This window comes from Mercurialis annua, linkage group LG8, assembly GCF_937616625.2.
Source record: "Mercurialis annua linkage group LG8, ddMerAnnu1.2, whole genome shotgun sequence".
Classification (NCBI taxonomy): Eukaryota; Viridiplantae; Streptophyta; class Magnoliopsida; order Malpighiales; family Euphorbiaceae; genus Mercurialis; species Mercurialis annua.
The window spans coordinates 8,619,545-8,639,713 of record NC_065577.1 but is presented as its reverse complement, the minus strand read 5'-3'; the positions used below and the strand labels follow the sequence as shown (position 1 = coordinate 8,639,713).

Here is a 20,169-nt window from a genome sequence, read left to right as displayed (position 1 = left end):
ATTTTAAGAGGAATATTTATACTTATCCTGTATGAAACATAATAAAATGAGGCTGTTTAGGAAATTTGATTTTTTGATTTGATTCGGTTAACCGCACCCTAAAACTAAACCATAACCGTTAATTGAAAAATTCCCAAATTCTAAATCAAATTACTCTATATAACTATTTAAACCACACCATAGTTATATTTGTTCCGGACTGGTTCATTTTTTGCTCACTCCTAGTTCCACCAGTGGTAAAACTGCCAAAGGACCAAAATTTAGCAATCCTTCTATGCACCGATAATAACCGTTCATGCATGGCATAAAATAAAATGAAAAAAGAAATACCCATACATGGTTATAAAGGGAGTATGGGTTCATAGGTGTACGTAAAATTAGAATTTTTGTTAAAAAATTACAAATCTGGAATTTTAATAATAGAAATAAATAGGGGAAGCTCAAGCCCCTATATATACACTTCTCCAAGAAAATGCTCATAATATCTAAAATGAATTCCTTCTTTTCAAATTTTAGTTTCCCAGAAATTGTTCTCTTTGCTTTATTTACTTTCTTCTATTATTGTTATCTTCTTAGAAAAAACAGAGCTCATTTTAAGCCAACAGCACCTCGGCCAAGCGGGGCGTGGCCGATACTCGGTCACTGGCCATTGTTGCAAGGATCTGATCTTCCACACTTAATGCTAGCTTCATTAGCAGACAAGTACGGTCCGATCTTCACGTTAGGGATCGGAAAAAGCTCGGTTCTGGTAGTGAATTCTTCAAAAATAACTAAAGAATTATTCACAGCCAATGACTCGAGTTTATGCACTCGCCCATCTCTAGCTTCACCAAAAATACTTGCCTATGATTTAGCTTTTTTTCCTTTCCATCCCGGGGGTGAATATTGGCGACAAATTCGCAAGATTACGATAGTTAAATTGCTCTCGAGTAGTCGAGTCGAGCGACTCAAATATATTATAATCCAAGAAGTGGAAGCTTCCATGAAAGAAGTGTACCAAACTTGGAAAATGGATAGCCAAAAGGTTGTGGAGATGAAAGAGTTGTTTTCCAACCTAAATTTGAACATTCTTCTTAGAATGATTGTAGGTGAGCAGTCATGGAAAAAATATGGTGATCAATTGATCATTTTTTTCCATATTAATATATTATAATTATCATTCTAATATATTATAATTATCATTCTAATATATTATAATTATCATTCTAAATCACTTTTTTTTTCATATTAATATATTATAATTTTTTCAGTAATACGACACCAAAATAAAAGCAAATATGAAATTTTATTGTCTTTTTCACCATTATAAATGACCAAAAACAGTTAAAAACACTTGTTTAATATATCTTTTGAAAGTTGAAATGTTAATTTAAAATAAATAAAATTTCAGACATTGAAGAACCAGATTCGACAAAATTCAAACACCACTCATATTTTTCTTCTTCTTTTTAATACATACTAATTAAGTTTTTCTAAGGTTAGTTCATTTTTAACTTAACGGTGATGAATGGAGAAAATAAGACCAACTATTTTCATGAAATTGATAAAAACTTTTTCGTTGAGTGACCGTCTCCCGCGTTCTCGCTATTGATAACTTATTTTTTTATGTTAATACTAAATTTTGTAATCGCCCATGCAGGTGATAAATACTTCGACGGCGAAGAGAAACAAGGGCTGCGATTTCAGACGAGAATAACGTTATTTTTGCGATACATAGGGACGTTAATTTTGAGAGACGCTGCTCCGTTCATCGGATGGATGGATGTGGGTGGATATGAGAAGGCAATGAAGGGAGTTGGTGATGAATTGGATGGTTTTCTTGAGAAATGGCTGCAACAACATAAGAAGAAGAAATGTTTGAGTGAAACTAAAGAAGAAGACGATGAGACTGATTTTATGGATGCTATGATTTCATTTCTTAACGGTAAAAATCTTGAAGGTTATGATGCTGACAATATCATCAAAGCAACATGCTTGGTAATTACTTCTATCTAGACCCCTGCACTCAAAATTAATTTATGTTTCGGGAAACCAAAAACGCCTTATCATGATTAATAATATTGTGAAAAAAAGGTAGATATATTATAACCAACTTGTTCGATAAAATTAAAGAATAATCCATTTTTAGGTCCTTAAACTATATTTGTTTTACTCATCCGGTCTTTAAACTATTTTTTTATTCTTATCTGGTTCTTTAACTTAAGGAAAAATTATTTTTGAGTCCTTTATTAGCAAAAACGACACCGTTTAGGATAACAAATTGCATTTCTTAACGAACAAACGTCGTTTTTATCGTTTAAGGACTTGAAAATGATTTTTTATTAAGTTGAAGGACCATCTAAAGACAAAAAATAGTTTAACGACCGGATGAATAAAACAGATATAGTTTAGGGACCTGGAAATGAATTATTCCTAAAATTAATTAATGTATCTATACTATGATAATATTGAGGGTTATTAGTCAAAATAGTACCAAACCTTTATACCGTGTATTAAAACGATACCAAACTTTAATTTGTATCATTTTAATATTATAACTTCTATTATTCGTTTCAAATCAGTTTTTTTTTTTTATAAAATCAGGCCACTTTTAATGACGTGGCACGGTGGCACCCGAAGTAATAATTTTGACTCATTTGTTTTCACATCAATATATTAATCCATTTTCTTTAATCCATTTACAGATAATATTGTTTATGGTTTTTATTTGTTTTTGGAGTTGCAGAGTATGATTGCTGGCTATGAGACAGTCACCGTTGTCATAATTTGGGCATTATCACTACTACTAAACAACAAACATGTACTAAACAAAGCCAAAGAAGAATTAGACAAACATGTCGGAAAAGAAAGATTAGTCTCCGAAACAGACATAAGCAAGTTCATATATCTCCAAGCAATAGTTAAAGAAACATTAAGACTACAACCACCAGCAATGATCCCGGGTCCTCGTCAATTCAGTAAAGACTGTACGATCGGGGGCTATCATGTTCCTAAAGGCACATGGCTGATGATGAACCTCTGGAAGATACAGAGGGACTCCACAGTTTGGCTAGACCCGATGGAATTCAAGCCCGAAAGATTTCTCACAACTCATAAGAATGTCGACGTGAGAGGCCAAAATTTTGAGTTGCTTCCTTATGGAGGTGGTAGAAGGGGTTGCCCTGCTATGTCTTTGAGTCTCAAAATGATTAATTTTGCATTGGCAAGTTTTTTGCATGCTTTCGATATTTCGACTCTGGCGAATGAATCAGTCGATATGTCGGTCGGGAAAGGATTAACGAATAAGAAACTTACGTCTCTGGAAGTTATTGTCTCGCCTCGCTTGCCTTCTTGTTGTTTTGAATGATCTCGAATAAATCGGTTGATCTATCTTGCCATGTTTAGTAAAACATTGTTGTTGTTGAAAAGTTAAATTTAATTAAAACCTACTGAATAGTCAAGTTATGGATATTAAATTTCCTAGTTTGCTGAGTTATTTGTAAATTATAAAAATGACACTGAGTTAATTTTAGTTAAAAAATGATACTTATTTATGATTCTATTACAATCGGAAGTTATTGTCAGAAGTTATTTGGCTACTAAGCTAATGACTCTATATATGTTGTTTATAGTTCCAATATATGAAAAAGAGTCATTTATGCTCTTAAAATTTATCTACAGGATCAAGTGAGCTTTTAACATTTAAAAAGGTTTAAATATATCCCTAACGTCTTAAAAAGTAAACAACCATGCCCCTCTTTTCATTTATAAATGAAAGGTTGGGGGTTCGGTTGTCAAAATCAGGGAGTCTGGTTGTTCACTTTTTAAAACGTTAGAGGCATATTGAATATTTTTCGGACGTTGAATGCTTATTTAATCTTTGAGTCAAACATTAAAAGCATGAATGACCCTAGTGAGTTTATCCTTTAGTCCTCTTATCCTCTACAACAAAGTGATATTTAGAGCGTAAAAAAGTGAAAAGAGAGTAGAAAAGGAGAAAAGAAAAATGAAGTTTTAGTGGAAGAAGGAATGATGGCCACAAATCATGGAAACAAACTGTAAAAAAACTAAAAATATGAGGGTTTACGCGCTATTTAAAAGCTCAACGTACGTTAAATAATTCGGTGCCTCTTTTCTTGTGCCGTCCCTGTAAAGAAAATTAGCTCCCAAAACACCCCTTTTCCCACTATATCATGTTCCCCATAAAGTGTAATTTATTCTGCATTTTCCCTCAGTCTCAGCCCTGCCCTAGCAGACTCTGAAGACAAAAAACAAAGAGAAAACAGTGCAAAACTGCAAGATCAAGAAATGGGGACATCTGAAAATTTTCTTCAAGTTGTGGCAAAAAACTTTGATGTTCTTGCATTGTATGTATTTTCATCTCTTATGTTTTAGCATTATTAAATCAATATACAGTCAGTTTGTTTGGTATTTGTTTAAGATAATTTGAAAACGGAAGCACTTGTGAGAAAAATAAAACCCACGACCTTAACAGAATGCTGTCAAATGTTTATACCATTTGAGTTAGAGTTCATTGGTCGATATTTTCTTTGAATAATGTTGTTTGCTTGATTATTTGCAGGCCTTTAGTCACTCTTGTTTACCCCCTGTAAGTGCAAGTTTTGATATATTATAGTAAAACTGTTGGTATTAATGGGATTTTATTGTTATATATTGGTTAATGGGGATTTTTGTGGATTTGAACAGGTATGCTTCAATAAGGGCCATTGAGACTAAATCTCGCAGTGATGACCAGCAATGGCTAACCTACTGGGTTCTCTATTCCATGATCACCATATTTGAGCTCACATTCTCTAAACTCCTCGAATGGTAAGCTTGTTCAAACGATTTTCAGAAATGGGCGCTTCTAATGGACACTACTACGTTTACATAAATATTGTTGCTTTCATATACCCAAGATTTATGTTTTTATCCTTAATTTTAACCATTTTATCAAACATAATTCTTATAATAAATTTAAATTTAACATGTCAATTCCACAAATTTGGATAGTTATATCCAACCCTGGATTTGAACGTATTTTAACGTGTCGCTTTATAGATGTGTCCAGTCAGAAAAGAGAAACTCTATATAATCATTTTATATCGGACTAGACGGGTTCTAATTGAGATTTTATAATAATTGTTTAAATTTATAAAGTTGACGGACAAAACTGTTCTATTTTTAAAAATATTATTTGATTAAATGATTAAAATTATAAAAATGAAAAGTTATTTTGCCAATAGTTTTATAGCTACTACTATCATGATGCAGTATCCCGGTGTGGGCATTTGCTAAATTGATCATGACATGCTGGTTGGTATTGCCGCAATTCAATGGCGCAGCATATGTTTACAAGAACTATGTTAGGCCATTTTATAAGAATCCACAGGCTGCTCAAAAAATATGGTACGTCCCGAAAAAGAAGGAAATATTTACTAAACAAGACGACATTTTGACCGCTGCTGAAAAATATATGGAAGAGCATGGAACCGAAGCTTTTGAAAGGCTCATATCTAAGGTACGTATACACAAAAGTTTATTGGTAAAATGCATATTTAGATCCTTATACTATTGTATGTTTTTGAATTAGGTCCCTCGACGTTTCTTTGTTAATATTGATTCCTTATAATTTTATATTTTTAGATATTAGACCCTTCCGTCACGAAATAAAGTGTGTGTACTACACGCGCCGCTAGTGTGACCGAGATGAAAAAATTATTTTTTTAATAGGGTCACAACATTTTTTATTTTGTTGAAAGTCCTTTATCGGTTTTTTTGACACCGATTATATTTAATGTGACTAAGGGATTTAATGTCTATGAAATTAAAAGTGCAAAAACTCAATATTCATGAATTGTATTGGAGGGACTCAATTTTAAAAAAAAAGTGATACTAATTGCAGAACCCAAATATACATGTTGTTTGCCAAATTTATTGCCTATCTAATTATCATGTTTGCATAAACTAACTTTGATTTTGTGTAAAATTTTCAGGCTGATAGAGAGGAAAGAGGTAGGAGGAACAGCAATTATATGATCTTTGATGATGACTATATTTATTGAACTTTATTTTACATAATTTAAAAAATAAATAACATTAGTTTTTCTTGTATCCCTATGTATACAAAACATGAAGTGACTGTACTTTAAGAAGTACAACCATATTTAATTTAGTTTCTGTTGTTTGAATTATGAGAAAAAAATTGGTAACCTAGCTATTCTTAGGACCATGTATTTTTAGTTTTCTAGAAAAGAATGATCACTTCACCCCTCAGCTTGACATAAATCGTCGAAAAGTCATTTTTGAGCAAATTGTATAAAGATAACTTACTAGTTGGTAAAATTATATTAAAAATTCCTTTCTCCACTCTCAACCCCTTGCGTGAAACATGCTCTCCATTACGAAATGAAAAATAAAATAAAATAATCCCTAATCTTTATCTTATTTTTTAAATTGACATTTAATGATTTTAAAATTTAAATTATGACCATATACTGTTGAACTTCAAAAATGAAATAAATGTTTAAATAAAAATTGAGAAATCCTTTTATAACAGTTAGTGGTTTTTGAATAGCATGAAAAAGTTTAGCTAAATTTTTTACCTGAAATGATAGATAGGTGTAGTAATACACTAACATCAGGTTGGACGGTGCAACACTGGAATCGATGGGAATTTTTTGTAGAAGCGAACATGGTGTATTGTTTACATTTAAGTATAATTTCATTTTGAATTGAGGTTAATTTGTATATTATTTTGCATAAGTGAATCTAGTTAAAGTATTAGGCCGTTGTATCAAACAAATTGATGGATTGCAAGTATGGAATTTGAGAAATTTTTCGAGATTATCGAGTGCATGTCTTATAGTGTAATATCTAATAAATGTTTTGAAAAGAATTTGATTTCAAATGTAGACTGTTAAAGTATTTGAAATGTTTTTTATCACGTAATTGTGCCCAAACAGATCATGAACATACATTTTGAATGTCACGAATAGGAAATTACATTGAGCATTGAGTATATTCATTAAATAAAAAATAATAATTGGTACATGCATCATATGCATTGAAATGATTAGAGTTGGATGCAATTTTTTGAGGATGAGAAGTGTAATCACCCTCACAATTATGCAAAAAAGGATTTTACAGATAAAGTTGATGAATTTCAAACGGTACTTAAAGGTAGCTAAACAAAAAATATGTGATGATAATGGTGAATTAAGGACGACATGCATAGCAAATGATCGGTTTTATATTACCGGAATAATTGTGCTTCGCATAAAATATTAATAGATTTAAGGTTGCACTCGAGATATAATTGCAATAAGTTCGGTATTGTCGAATTCAAATTTGAAGGCTTCTCTGTCGGTCTGCGATTTATGATTTGAGTAGTGTTGGATTAAGGAAATTTGATTATGCTCTAAGTGTGTATATACACTGTGATTTTAAAAGAGGGTTTGTTTTTATAAATAAAATTTATACTTATGTAAAAATAAATATTTAAAAATAGAGAGATTTTCATTTCAATATTTTTACTTGTTTCAAAAAAGTATGGAATTTTATTCAGTCTTGATTAAAAGAGGAAAATAAATTTGTTCAGCTGAACGATTTTATAAAATTCACGAAGTTATTTAAAACTAAGGGTTAACTACGAATTCAAAATATGAGTATTTTAAGACATTGATATATTTACAAACAGAAGGTTTTTCTAATGATTAATTTATTTCCGAATTTCAAAAGAATGTGAAGTATGAAATACTAAGGTCTTTGAATTGGAAGTGGATATTATTACTATATAATATTTTGAGGAAACAAAATTATTTTACTATAAGATGAGTTTTGAGCATAACCAAATGTGATAAATAGGCTTATTCACCCTGAAAGTGCTATTGACCCTATTCAAGTGATTATAGATGATTGCTTGGCGGAGACGGCTTCTCAGAAGGTTTAGTTTCAGCACGTCCGAAGACATTACAACCAAGTTGCAAATGCTTTAACTAAATGGGGCATTCTTATTAATAAAGATTGTATTATTGACAGCGAGGTTCTTTTTCCGGTTAATGAACTTGTTAATTTTTCTTAATTAATAAAGTTCAATCTTTCCTCTTAAAAACAAATAGAAGAAATTTTGTAATTAGGTACACATTATCACAATTTGGCCTCTAATACTCTCTAGAAGACTAAAATCAACTTTATAAGTTATAAATTGATTGCAAAACTTTGAAAACGTTCAATTGAGTGAAAATAAAATTATTTTAAAAGTCATTCATTTGAAGTTGGACGATTTGTTTCTAGCTATCACTGTTGGGCATCAGCGCATCCTTAAAACCCGCATCAAAAATGCAGTGATTACCACGCACATGCGCTACCATTATATGTCATATAGTTGCATTCATGTTACTATAATTTCACAATGTCAGAGCATATATTGCTCAATCTCTATTTTAAAGATTAAATAGGCAAATTTTCAAATTTCACACATTCTATTTTTAGAGATTAAATGGGAAGATGAAAAGTTAAATTAGTAAAAGTGTACAGGTTCAAGGGCTAAATCATGCCTTAAGCCAAGATGGCTTCTCTATAAATTGATATGTTTGCCTGTGGTTATTGTACTCAAAATTAACATGGCTGGCAACACAAGATAATTGCTTAATAATAGACGCAGAGCGAAACAAATGTCGTCCTCCACCACCAAACTTTCCCCCTAGTTTTTGGGGTAGTAGATTGGCTTCATTTTCCTTATCCAGCCCTGTAAGTCATTAACTGAATCTCTTTCCTTTTTTTTTTTTTCACAGTTCATCTTTTGATGTTATATATAAATTAATTTATGCAAATAAATAATAACCTTAAGTTTTTCTAAATTTTGTACTATGGTATTTTTAAAAGTTACGGCTTTCAACTCCAAGGCGTAAATGAGTTAGTAAGGCGTTTTTCTAGCTTATTGAGGTCACGGGTTTGAACCGTACTCATGTATTCAGCGTTTAAAATTTAGGGTCAGAGCTTTAGCTCTTGCAAGGGACCTACCCTCTCGAGTGGGGATGAAAAGGTTTAAAGGTGCCGTTTCATAGTTGGAATCTGTTCACGATACCTCATGATCAGATAAAAAAATGGTTACGGCTTTTATATGCTGTAAAATTACTCTATGTGAAAAATGCTCTGGCGAGTACATATGCACCAATTCATAAATAATAGAAGAAGCTATGAAAGTTCAGAAACTATTAGTTTGATAAGGCCTAATTACTTAAAAACCACTCACCTTGTAATTTTTTTTCATTTATACCATGACTTAGGAAAATTTTCGATTGTACCCTATTTTCGATTTTTATGTTTCGTTTGTACCCCAAAAGTAATTTTTTTGATAATTTAATTAATTTAAAGATGAAAATATTAAAAACAAGATACATAAATGATTAACATTAACGTTTTATTAGAGTATAGGTTAAAAATGAAGGACTAATTTAAACTCTTTTTCAAAAGAAAATAGGTCAATTCAACTCATTAGGTAGAGATGAAACATAAAAATCAAAAATAGGATACAATTGAAAATTTTTCTAGGTCATGGTATAAATGAAAAAAAATTACAAGGTGGGTGGTTTTTAAGTAATTAGGCCGTTTGATAAAGTGCAAAACTTTTTTGACTATTTTACTCTTTTGAAAGACATGAATAAACTAATAGGGACCTCAAAATAGTAAAATAAACTTTTTTGACTATATTACAGTAGTAGAAAAATAAAGAAATCAGACTATTGCAGTGTGATAAATGGAAGAGAATAAATGTTATATTAAATAAATAAAACTAAGGAATTGGTCATCAGCTATTTGTACGAGAAAATAATGAAAACATATTCTTTTTGGGTTGAGAAATGAAAACATAGTTACACAAACAGAAGTGATAGAATAAAAAATATAAAAATATCATTTTTCAATCTTAATGTTTAAAATACTTACTAATTTTATATATATAAATTTTTAATCATTTTCACACTCTTCTTAATTTAAATATCTATAGTTAAATAAAATTATATATTAAAATCAATTAAAATTAAATAAAATCAACAAAACCTGATTAAATCAATTGAAATCTAATTAAACACTTTAAAACACAATTAAAATAATAATTTAATTTCTATTAGTTTAATTGAATTTCGATGTGTTTAAAATAATTAAACACATTGAAACCAATTAAACCAATCCAAATCTAATTAAACTCATCGAAACTCCAAACGTAATTTATTTTCTTTTTAATTTTTTTTAAATATTATCCAAGAGAAATCTCCAGTAGTCTGCTTTTCGAGAACAAACCTACTCGTCTATTCTTGAAGAACATACCTTCACTAGTCTGTTCTCCATGAATAGACCTTCGCTAGTCTGTTCTCCATGAACAGACCAGCGGCGCTGGTATGTTTTTTAAGAATAAACTGCCAGAGATTTTTTCTCCGGCCGAGGTTTAAAAAAAAAACTTTGTTTGAGATTTTGATGTGTTTAATTATATTTGGATTGGTTTAATTGCGTTCTGAAGAGTTTAATTAGGTTTCAGTTAATTTAATCAGATTTTGAAATGTTTAATTAGGTTTTGATTAGTTTAATTGAGTTTCAATTTATTTTACATATTTTAATTTTAAAATTATTTAATTATTAATATTTAAATGAAGAAGAGGGTAAAATGTGCTGAAAAAGTTGTAAATATAAAATTTGTAAATTTTTTAAACATTAAGGATGTTTTTAAATTTTTGTCTTATATGCAACATTACCATTTAACCGAGTTTTGGTCGATTTGTACCTATAAAAAAATAAAAGAACCGTTTCATACTTTTTAAAAAATTACAAAGTTTTTTTTTTCAGCTTCAGCATTTTAATTAGATTCTCGAAAAATTCCTTATAGAGCGAAGTTGAGGAACTAGACAACAAATATTCTCACTGATCATTCATCAAAAACAAAAAATCCTTTTAATAAAAAACAAAAAAAACAAGAAAAACAAAAATTCTCACTGATCATGTGATTGCTGTTCTCTATGCAAGGGAACGTGGTGTGGATTACGCAACGGTTTATTTTTGTAACAAGCAATAAATATTCATGATATTAAAATATTTAATTACCATTTAATTTTTATCATTAAATTATTATAAATATTATAAAAATCTCATTTATTTATTACACGAATGATGAAAAGAAACTACCATTAATTGAACAATCATTCTAATTTGATTCAGTTTAATTTTGTCTTGATTCGTTAGTTAAACTATTTAAATTGATCATTTTTTTTAAATATAAAAATCTAATCAATTGAAAAGATAAATCTAATTTGATGCAACTTGTGGATTAACTGAAACATAATAATAATTTTAGAAACTCTTAAAGATAAAAAATAAAAAATAAGTATTAAATTTTAAAATCAGATTTAAACTATGTTATAATATATCATAAACCTTAGTTATTTACTTTTTGTACGAATTTTTTTAACTTAAGTCTTGCCACTTCTTGTGGGTTTTTAATATAATTATTATTAAATATTTCAAAAAAATAAAATTACTATGAAAAAATTTATTGTTATTAAAAAAAATTATTATATATATTTATAGTTTGATTAAATTAAAAATCAAACGAAATTAGTTTTTACAAAATATATATTAGAACACTCAATTGTTTTTATTTCACTCGGTTAATTTTTTTTTGTCAGTTTAGTTTGATGTACATCTCTACCACTGCATGTATTACAATTGTAAAAAATAATCCAATTTCCTATATTCTAAAAGTATAATACATGTGATTTTTTTTTATGAATACATGTGATTTTTTTGTATAGATAAAATTTTCATAAATTTATTTCCTCAAAACGTTAGGCAAATTAAATTTATTTAATCATAATTATAGTTTATTTGTCAAATATATCATAATTTTTAAATCGTGTCAATTTTGTCCATTATTTTTTAACTTTTGCCAAATATATATACTATTTGTTTAAAGTAGACGTGGCGCAATAATCAATTATCATATTTGACATATATAACAACGCACCATATCAGCTCCAAACTATATATACTCATATTTATCATTCATTATACAGCAGGTTATTGATCGGAAGGAAATCGAAACACTAAAAGAAAAGGTCAAAGAGATGCTTATGACCACCTCAAAGGATCTACTCGAAAATATTGTATTGATCAACTTATTATGCCGCCTTGGCCTATCATACTTTGAAAATGAAATTGACGACCACTTATCTCATATTTTCAACCACAATTATCTCTCTGATGATTTTGATAATGGCTACGATCTCTACAATATGTCAATATTATTTCAAATTTTACAACAACATGGATATAATATATCTTGCGGTGAGTATATCTACTTTTATTCCTTATGCCTTTGATTAGCTAAATACATATATTCAATTTAGGATTACAAAATATTTTTTTATTTATGTTGTTAGATGAAAGATACAATTTTTTTTATGTTTTTTATATTTGACTAATAAAAATTGGGTTAAGCATCCAGAAATACTCCATCATTTCGTCTTTTTTGTTTATATCTAAAATTTTTAAAATTGTTAATTTTACTCTGTTTTTTATTTACAGTCTTTGTTGTACCTATTTCTTTTAAATTAAAGTTTTTTTCATTTAAAAAAGAGTTTAATCACCAAAAAACCCCCACTTTTTAGCTATTTTTCAAATGCATCCTGACGTTGCAATTTTGTCAGATGCACCCTAATTTGCACCTTTAGTTTTCAATTCCACCCTCAAACACTAAATTGATCTCTTCTCCATTTGGAAAAAATTAAAATAAATCATCAATTTTTAACTTTTTGTGTGGAAAAGAGTTCAAACGAGTACTTTGTAAGGGTTTTTATGAATTTTTCCCGAGTGAAAAAGAGTCCAGTTTGATTTTGAGGGTGGAATTGAAACCCAAAGGTGCGAATTAGGGTGCAGCTGACAAAATTGCAACGTCAGGGTGCAGCTGAAAAGGGGCGAAAAGGTGAGGGTTTTTTTTGGTGATTAAGTCTTTAAAAAAAGGTTCAAATATTCTTCATATTTGACAAATAATCTCAATTTTAGTACTTTGTATAAGGACTTATTTAGACTATAAGCCAAATATATAGGACATAATTGAACATTTTTTTGAATGAAAAAATGGATACAATTAAAACTGAAAATTGAATAATGAAATAAAATTGATGATAAAAAGTTTGAAATATAAATAAAAAAATTTCAAAAAAATGATTCTTTTTTGAATGATTATAGGTCATACAAATATACCATTCACTTTCAATTTTCAACTCAAATCTCTATTTTATCTGATTCTGTACCCCCATTAATCTGAACATGTTAGAATACATAAAGTCTTCAAGTCTCATAACAAGACAACCCAAATAATCTTCTAATAAATTTAGTTGTAAATCAGATGTGTTCAAGAAATTCAAAGATAGTGATGGAAATTTCAACAAAAAAATAACCAACGACTCAAGAGGCATGGTGAGCCTATATGAAGCCACTTTTCTGGGCATGCATGGAGAAGAATATATTCTTGATGAAGCACGTTCTTTCGCAAGGCCAATATTGGAGTCCATGGCCATGGAATCAAACTCTCATCTTGCACAATACATTAAGAATGCCTTGAGAACTCCATTCCACAGAGGACTGCCAAGACTAGAGGCTAGGAAATACATCAGTTTCTACGAACAAGAAGAGGCTCGTAATGAAACTTTACTCAAGTTCGCAAATCTAAATTTTAATCAAGTTCAATTCATGCACCGGCAAGAGATAGAAGTTCTTTTAAGGTAAAGATACAAATATTTGAGTGTTGGAAAAGTATCATAAGAATAATTCATACTACTAAAAAGCTCGAGAGATTTGATAATTTATTTTCGATTGTTACATGGAATAGTTGTGTCATGTCATATTCCAACAAGCCAATAAATATTTGCGACATAAAATATTTTAATTATTAGAAATTCCACATGATTAGTGCACAATTGGTTTGTTGCACGAATAACATAATGCAACAATTACATTGAATTATTTTCCTTAATTAATTTTCAGGTGGTGGGAAGATATAAATCTTGAGAACGAGTTAACTTACGATAGATGGGACAGAATTATGGAGGGATATCTGGTAGGAGTTGGGGCACATTTTGAACCTCAATTTTCTCATTCTCGCAAACTCCTTGTCAAACTCGTACTGCTTTTATCACTTTTAGATGATACATATGATACCCATGGTACTATGGAAGAACTGCAATTCCTGACCGATGCATTTGAGAGGTATCGCAAAAAAAAAGAATTGATTCATATGTTTTTTTTTAGTCGTTAAAAGACAAACCTTTAATCAATATCCAGGTTCGACAAGGATGCCATTGATGATATACCATCAAAGAATACCAAGATTGTTTATAGGGAACTATTTAATTTCTTTGAGGATATTGAGAGGGATGCTATCAAGAAAGGGAGATCTTATAGTGTTCGTCACACAAAGGAGAAAGTAAGCAATTTATTCTATGCACACATACACATACACATACATACACATACTTACATCTCTAGAACTAATTAAATTTTGTCTTTTATTTTTCAATATGTTAGTTCCAGCAACTGGTGCGATCCTACCATCTTGAAGCGCAATGGTATTATGGTCAATATTTGCCATCCTTCAATGAGTATATGCATAACGCGTTGATCTCAAGCAGTTTTGCTCTACTTACACCAATGGTCTTGATTGGAATGGAGAAACATGCATGTGTCAAAGAATTTGAATGGTTAGAAACAAATCCTAAAATTGTCCAGGCTTCAAAAGTACCGGCTCGTCTTTTAAATGACATAGTTGCACGCGAGGTATATATTTATATGTATATACGTACATATACACTTTTCTTTTAATTTTTCTTAGAGTTTCACTTAACTCGATCATGACCTGTTTTGTTACAAAATGATGAACTAAAGAATGGACATTGTTTAGCTTGGGATTGCTACATGAAGGAATTTGGATTGTCAAAAGAGGAGGCGATTGAGCAGATGAAAAAGATGGTGGAAGATGCATGGAAAGATATGAATGAAGAAATCATAAAGCTTAATTTCATAGCAATGCCTGTTCTGACGACTAGTCTAAACCTCAGTCGGGTAATGGATATAGTTTACCTTGATTGTCAAGACGGATACACCAATTCATTAAATTCCAAAAATGAAGTCCACCAATTGTTCTTTGAACAACTACCTTTGTGATGTATTTCTACCACTCTTTTACCTCCGGTATGTGTGTGTACTTGTTCAGTCATACACCACTAAACAAGAGTGTATGTTTTTTAGTGTTGCTTTCCATTGTATGATTTTCCCCTTCTTTGTGAGTAAAAAAATTGCTTATAAAAGATGTCATATGTGATTTGGAGATTTTAGACCCATATGAGCAGTATCAATTCATAAGTAGAAAAAAATTAATCTTTAGTTTCATTGTATAAGATATCATGGGCTTTCTTGTTTTATAATTCCGTTCGTATTAAGAAAGTTATTATTTCTAAAGTCTAATATATTAGAGTAATAATCCCTTAACAAAAGCATGTTGAAATAAGAAGGTTATTATTTCCTAAGTTTTATCTATCAGATTAGCTCTTTTGCTTCCTGGGGTTGATTTCTAAATATCAACATGCTTTTATTAAGAGAAGAAGTACTTTGATATAGAAATACTCTTATACTCTATGTATATTTCGGATCATATTTATGCATTTATGCATTTGACGTTTGATTTTGATTTTATTTGTACTCATTTTTTGTTTATGCATTTCAGACAAATTGTACGTTTGTTTCATGAATTTTATGCAATTTGGAAGCCTTCAAGGTGAAAATTTAAGAACAGTAGGAATTTGTACGAAGATCCGAAGAAAACAAACGCTGAAAGAACAAATTCTTACTTGTAAATTGAACCCCATTGAATTGAGTGAAGATTTTGTTGTACTTAAAGACTTTCAATGACTTTGTGTTCTTCACGAGAAATAAATTAGTAAGTTCTCTAAAGAATAAAGAACTAATTTGGAGGTGTCTACATCAAATTATGAAGTTTCAAAGTTGATAGTTGCGCAACAGAAATTGAGCGTGGGGATGCACGAAGTGAAGCATGCGATCGCACGCCACTTCATGTGACAACTGAAGTTCGCACGATAGGAACATGTATGTCTATACGTTTTGGACCAGATGATGGGTAAAAAGCTTTTAGGGGGTGCGCGTGCACACCCAAGGGTGCAAACGCACACTTTGCAACTATAGGGCACTTAAAAGACAAAAAAAACATCCCAACTCCATCTGAAGACATTCTAACTTGAGGGGAACTTTTTCATTACACTTGGGTACGAGTCACAATCCTACTCCAAGATAGAAACATATAAATAACTCCATTATCTTCAAAATAAAGAGAGTCATCTTACAATTAGACATATACTCTAAATAAGTGATTAGATTAGTTTTAGCTTAGATTTTCATTGGATTTCACCAGCAACAAGAGTATAGTGGAGTCAAGGTACGAAGACGACGACATTCATTCGAAAAATGTGTTTGTTTGTTTTATTTTCTGTACGACCTCCAAATTGAATTTTTTTATGATGAAGACTCACTCCAATGAGTCAAAACTCAATATCATTGTCGAATCCCAGGATGTGAACCGCCCGTAAGTACACATATTTGGTAATTTCGGGTAATAATGGCCAGAAGTCTGACCCCAACCACTCCATTTTGAAAAAAAAACGTAGCCTGATTTTAAACTCGCGACCTTGGTGTCCAGATATGATTTGGAGATTTGCTTACAAAATATGTCATTATGTTATTTGGAGATTTTAGGCCATCTTCCATGGCGAACATCAAAAATTAGATCATCCAATATTAATTTGATGAAAATCATCAAATTCACTCCAATAATAAACATCAAAACCAACACCAAAAAGTATATTCTTTTTTATCTTTACTATTTGAATCATTTTCAAAACTCTTTATACACTTTTTACCAATTACTCCTGTAAATTTATTTTTATTACATATTCATCCCATTAATATATATATAATATTAATTATATTTTAAAAATAAAATGTTATCAAAAAAATTTAGTATCAAAACTTATATTATTTAAAACTTGATTTATGATAAAATTATTGAAGATATATGTTATATTATTTATTTAAATTAGGACAATAAAAAGCTAAAATTATTGAATACATATTCAATCGTCACAATTACAATGTTGCATCCATAAATGTCTTATTAATGCATTAAGAAGTTCAATATGAGTATTTTTATCCAGACATGCGTGCATATTGGAAAACCGATCATATACGTATATTTTAGAAAAGTGCCAATAAATTTTGACATTCCAAGTTTTATTAGGATGGCTGCCTCTACCTCATATGTTAAACTTTGGTGTTTCTCCTGTTCCCTTCCTTGGTGTTATTCTATATGCCCAAACTACGATGTTCAACTCTTCCGCCCAGTTGCCCTTTGCTTCGTCTAATATCTTCTTCAATCCTTTACATATAATTCTGTTTGTGACCTCCGTCATTTCATTAGTCTGAGGATGCGCCGCCGATGTGAATTGCAGATTTATACCAAGGTTTCACAGAAACCCCTGATAGTCCCGTTGTCGAATTGCTTTCCGTTTCTGTCACTAACGTCTTGGGTATGTCAAATCGGCACACTACTTCTCTCCAGGAAAACTCCTCCGCTTAGGCTGCTGTTATCGTGAAGACTGCCTCTACTTCTACCCATTTGGTGGAGTGGTCGATTGCCACGTAGATGAATCTCTTCTGATTTATCGCCGTGGTGAATGGCCCAAGGATGTCTATTCCCCATTTTTTAAACGGCCAGGGGCTGTGAACCAGCTTTGTTTCTTGATCCGGAATGTGCGACCTATCCTCGTGCTTTTGGCATTTGTCGTATTTCCTTACCAACTTTTTTGAGTCTTCTTCCATGTTTGGCCAATAATATCCTTACAGGGGTGCTTTTTTCACCATGGCGGTTGGCCCTTGATGTGCACCGCGTATTCCATCATATAACTCGCTCAGGACATACTGCCTAACACTCCGAGATACGCACCATGACCATGGTGGCTTGTGGCCGTTCGATATAGCGTTCCTTAGTAGATTGCATATTGCCTTGCCGTCCTTCTTACCTTTTCTTCTTCTTCTTCGTCTTCAAGGTTTTTTCCCTCCTCTATGTATCTCCAAATAGGCTCCATCCATTCATCTATCTCCTGTATAGGGTAATTTGTTGGCACGTCGATCGTTGGTGATGATATCTCTTGTTTGAATTCCATTTTTTGAAAATTGTTACTTTTTTCGATGTTGCTTTTGCTATTACATCTGCTTCTGCGTTCTCTTCCCTTCCTATCTTTTTTATCTGCATTGTCCTCCCCGCTTCTCAATTTCTTGTAGAAGCTCCTTCGCCCTTTTCTTATATTTTAACAGATTTTCTTCTTTCATGGCGAACGTCCCATCTACTTGTCCGACAACTAATTGTGAATCGCAGTGGATCTTCAAGTTCTCAGTTCTTACTTCAACCGCTAGTGCCAGTCCTGCTATTAATGCTTCGTATTCCAATACGTTGTTTGTTGCTATGAAATTTAGGTGGACTCCATACAGAACATGCACCTTATGTGGGCCTTTAAGGATGACTCCTGCTCTTTTCCCGTTCTCGTTTTTTTCCCGTCAATTTAGAGTTCCCATTGCTCTTTTATTTCTGGCTTTATCGCAGAACATTCGGTCAATTCTGCTACAAAGTCAGCTAACATTTAAGCTTTCATCGCTTGTCTGGGTTCATAGCTGATATCGAGTTCTCCTAGTTGTATCGACCATTTGACCATTCTTCTGGAAAGCTCTGACCTCTAGAGCACTTGTCTTAGGGGTTGATCAGTTCCTACCACTATCGGATGTGCCTGAAAATAGGGTCACAACTTCCCTGCCGTTTTTGTTAATGCTAACGCCATCTTTTTGATTTTCGGGTACATGTGCTCCGGATCCTTCAGGGTCCGGCTTACGTAGTACACCGGTAGTTGTTGGAATGCCTCCTCTCTTACCAGAACTGTTGCGGTTGCGTCTTTGCATATCGAAATGTACAGATAAAGGGTTTCTGCGTCTTTAGGCCAGCTTAGCAGCAGCGGTTTCATTAGAAACTTTCTTAGGTTGTCATCGCACTCTTCTCCCCATTTGAATGTATTTGTTTTTAGCGTGTTGTAGAACGAAAGTCATCTTTTTTCTGATGAAGAGATAAATCGTCCCAGGGCCGTTACTCTTCCATTAAGGATCCGTACTTCCCGTTGGTTTTTCGGTGGTGCAATTTCCAAGATGGCCTTAATTTTTTCTGGGTTTTCTTACACTCCTTTTTGTGACACCATGTAACTAAGGAACTTCCGTCCTTCAACTCCAAATGTTTATGTTTTCGGATTCATCTTCATATTAAATTTATCGAGTCTCTCAATCATCGTTCATAGGTCGTTGGGATGATCGTCTTCGCTTTTACTTTTCACGATCGCATCGTCAACATACACTATGAAATATCAATCATATTTATAAAATTGCAACAGTACCACCTACGCAATAAATATTAACCATGTAATTTTTACTAACGATATAAATAAATTTTATGATTATATATATCTACAAAATATTTTTATGACTAAATTTTACGCTCATGAAAATATTAAGGGCATCATGTTTAACGAATTTTGTTTACGTTTTTTTTTAGATTTGGCTGCATTTATTGAGATAATTTTCCCGCATGTTTTATTTTGTAAAACCAGCAAATTTCTAGTGTATTGTAGCTGTATTCTTGGACCAAAAAGCTCTATATTTTTTAAAGTACTAACCATGGAATATTAAATTTTAAGTTCTAACCCTCTGTTTTACCACTATTTGATTGTTTATAATTAATTTAGAAGAAAAAACAATCACTCATCTCAATTCATTTTTGATGGTTTGTTATTTTAAAAGGGCAAAAATAATTAAAACCCCCCACCTTTGACTTTATTTTCAATTGCACAACCACGTAGGAGAATTTTCAGTTACATTCTATTTAGGGTTTTCATTTTTCGCCTGTACCCAATTGACTAAAATGATCTCTTTTCATTTAGAAAAAAATTTAAATTAATCCTTCATATACTAATTTTTTGAATTTTTTCAATTGGAAAAAATAATGATACAATCCCTCTATTTAGTAAATAGTTGGTT

At 31.3% G+C, this 20,169-nt stretch overlaps 4 protein-coding genes across 4 annotated transcripts; 3 read left to right on the top strand and 1 right to left on the bottom strand.

Moving 5' to 3' along the window:
• The first annotated feature begins 413 nt into the window (after positions 1 to 413).
• On the top strand, positions 414 to 3,462 carry LOC126659541 (cytochrome P450 CYP82D47-like). Its single transcript, XM_050352837.2, has 3 exons — positions 414 to 1,088; positions 1,640 to 1,977; positions 2,726 to 3,462. Exons 1-3 carry the CDS (start codon positions 473 to 475, stop codon positions 3,344 to 3,346), a joined length of 1,575 nt encoding a protein of 524 aa, XP_050208794.1. The 5' UTR covers positions 414 to 472; the 3' UTR covers positions 3,347 to 3,462.
• A 716-nt stretch (positions 3,463 to 4,178) lies between these two features.
• Positions 4,179 to 6,154, top strand: LOC126660843 (HVA22-like protein c). Its single transcript, XM_050354535.2, has 5 exons — positions 4,179 to 4,346; positions 4,562 to 4,588; positions 4,687 to 4,809; positions 5,254 to 5,500; positions 5,976 to 6,154. The coding sequence occupies exons 1-5, from the start codon at positions 4,288 to 4,290 to the stop codon at positions 6,042 to 6,044; spliced, it is 525 nt and encodes a 174-aa protein (XP_050210492.1). The 5' UTR covers positions 4,179 to 4,287; the 3' UTR covers positions 6,045 to 6,154.
• A 5,941-nt stretch (positions 6,155 to 12,095) lies between these two features.
• LOC126661778 (probable terpene synthase 6) lies at positions 12,096 to 16,166 on the top strand. Its single transcript, XM_056104108.1, has 7 exons — positions 12,096 to 12,315; positions 13,379 to 13,754; positions 14,017 to 14,238; positions 14,314 to 14,455; positions 14,557 to 14,805; positions 14,950 to 15,188; positions 16,022 to 16,166. Exons 1-7 carry the CDS (start codon positions 12,096 to 12,098, stop codon positions 16,164 to 16,166), a joined length of 1,593 nt encoding a protein of 530 aa, XP_055960083.1.
• A 2,173-nt stretch (positions 16,167 to 18,339) lies between these two features.
• Positions 18,340 to 19,047, bottom strand: LOC126661563 (uncharacterized). The gene is made up of 2 exons (XM_050355417.1): positions 18,864 to 19,047; positions 18,340 to 18,557 (listed from the first exon to the last, which is right to left on the bottom strand). The coding sequence occupies exons 1-2, from the start codon at positions 19,045 to 19,047 to the stop codon at positions 18,340 to 18,342; spliced, it is 402 nt and encodes a 133-aa protein (XP_050211374.1).
• Positions 19,048 to 20,169: the final 1,122 nt, after the last annotated feature.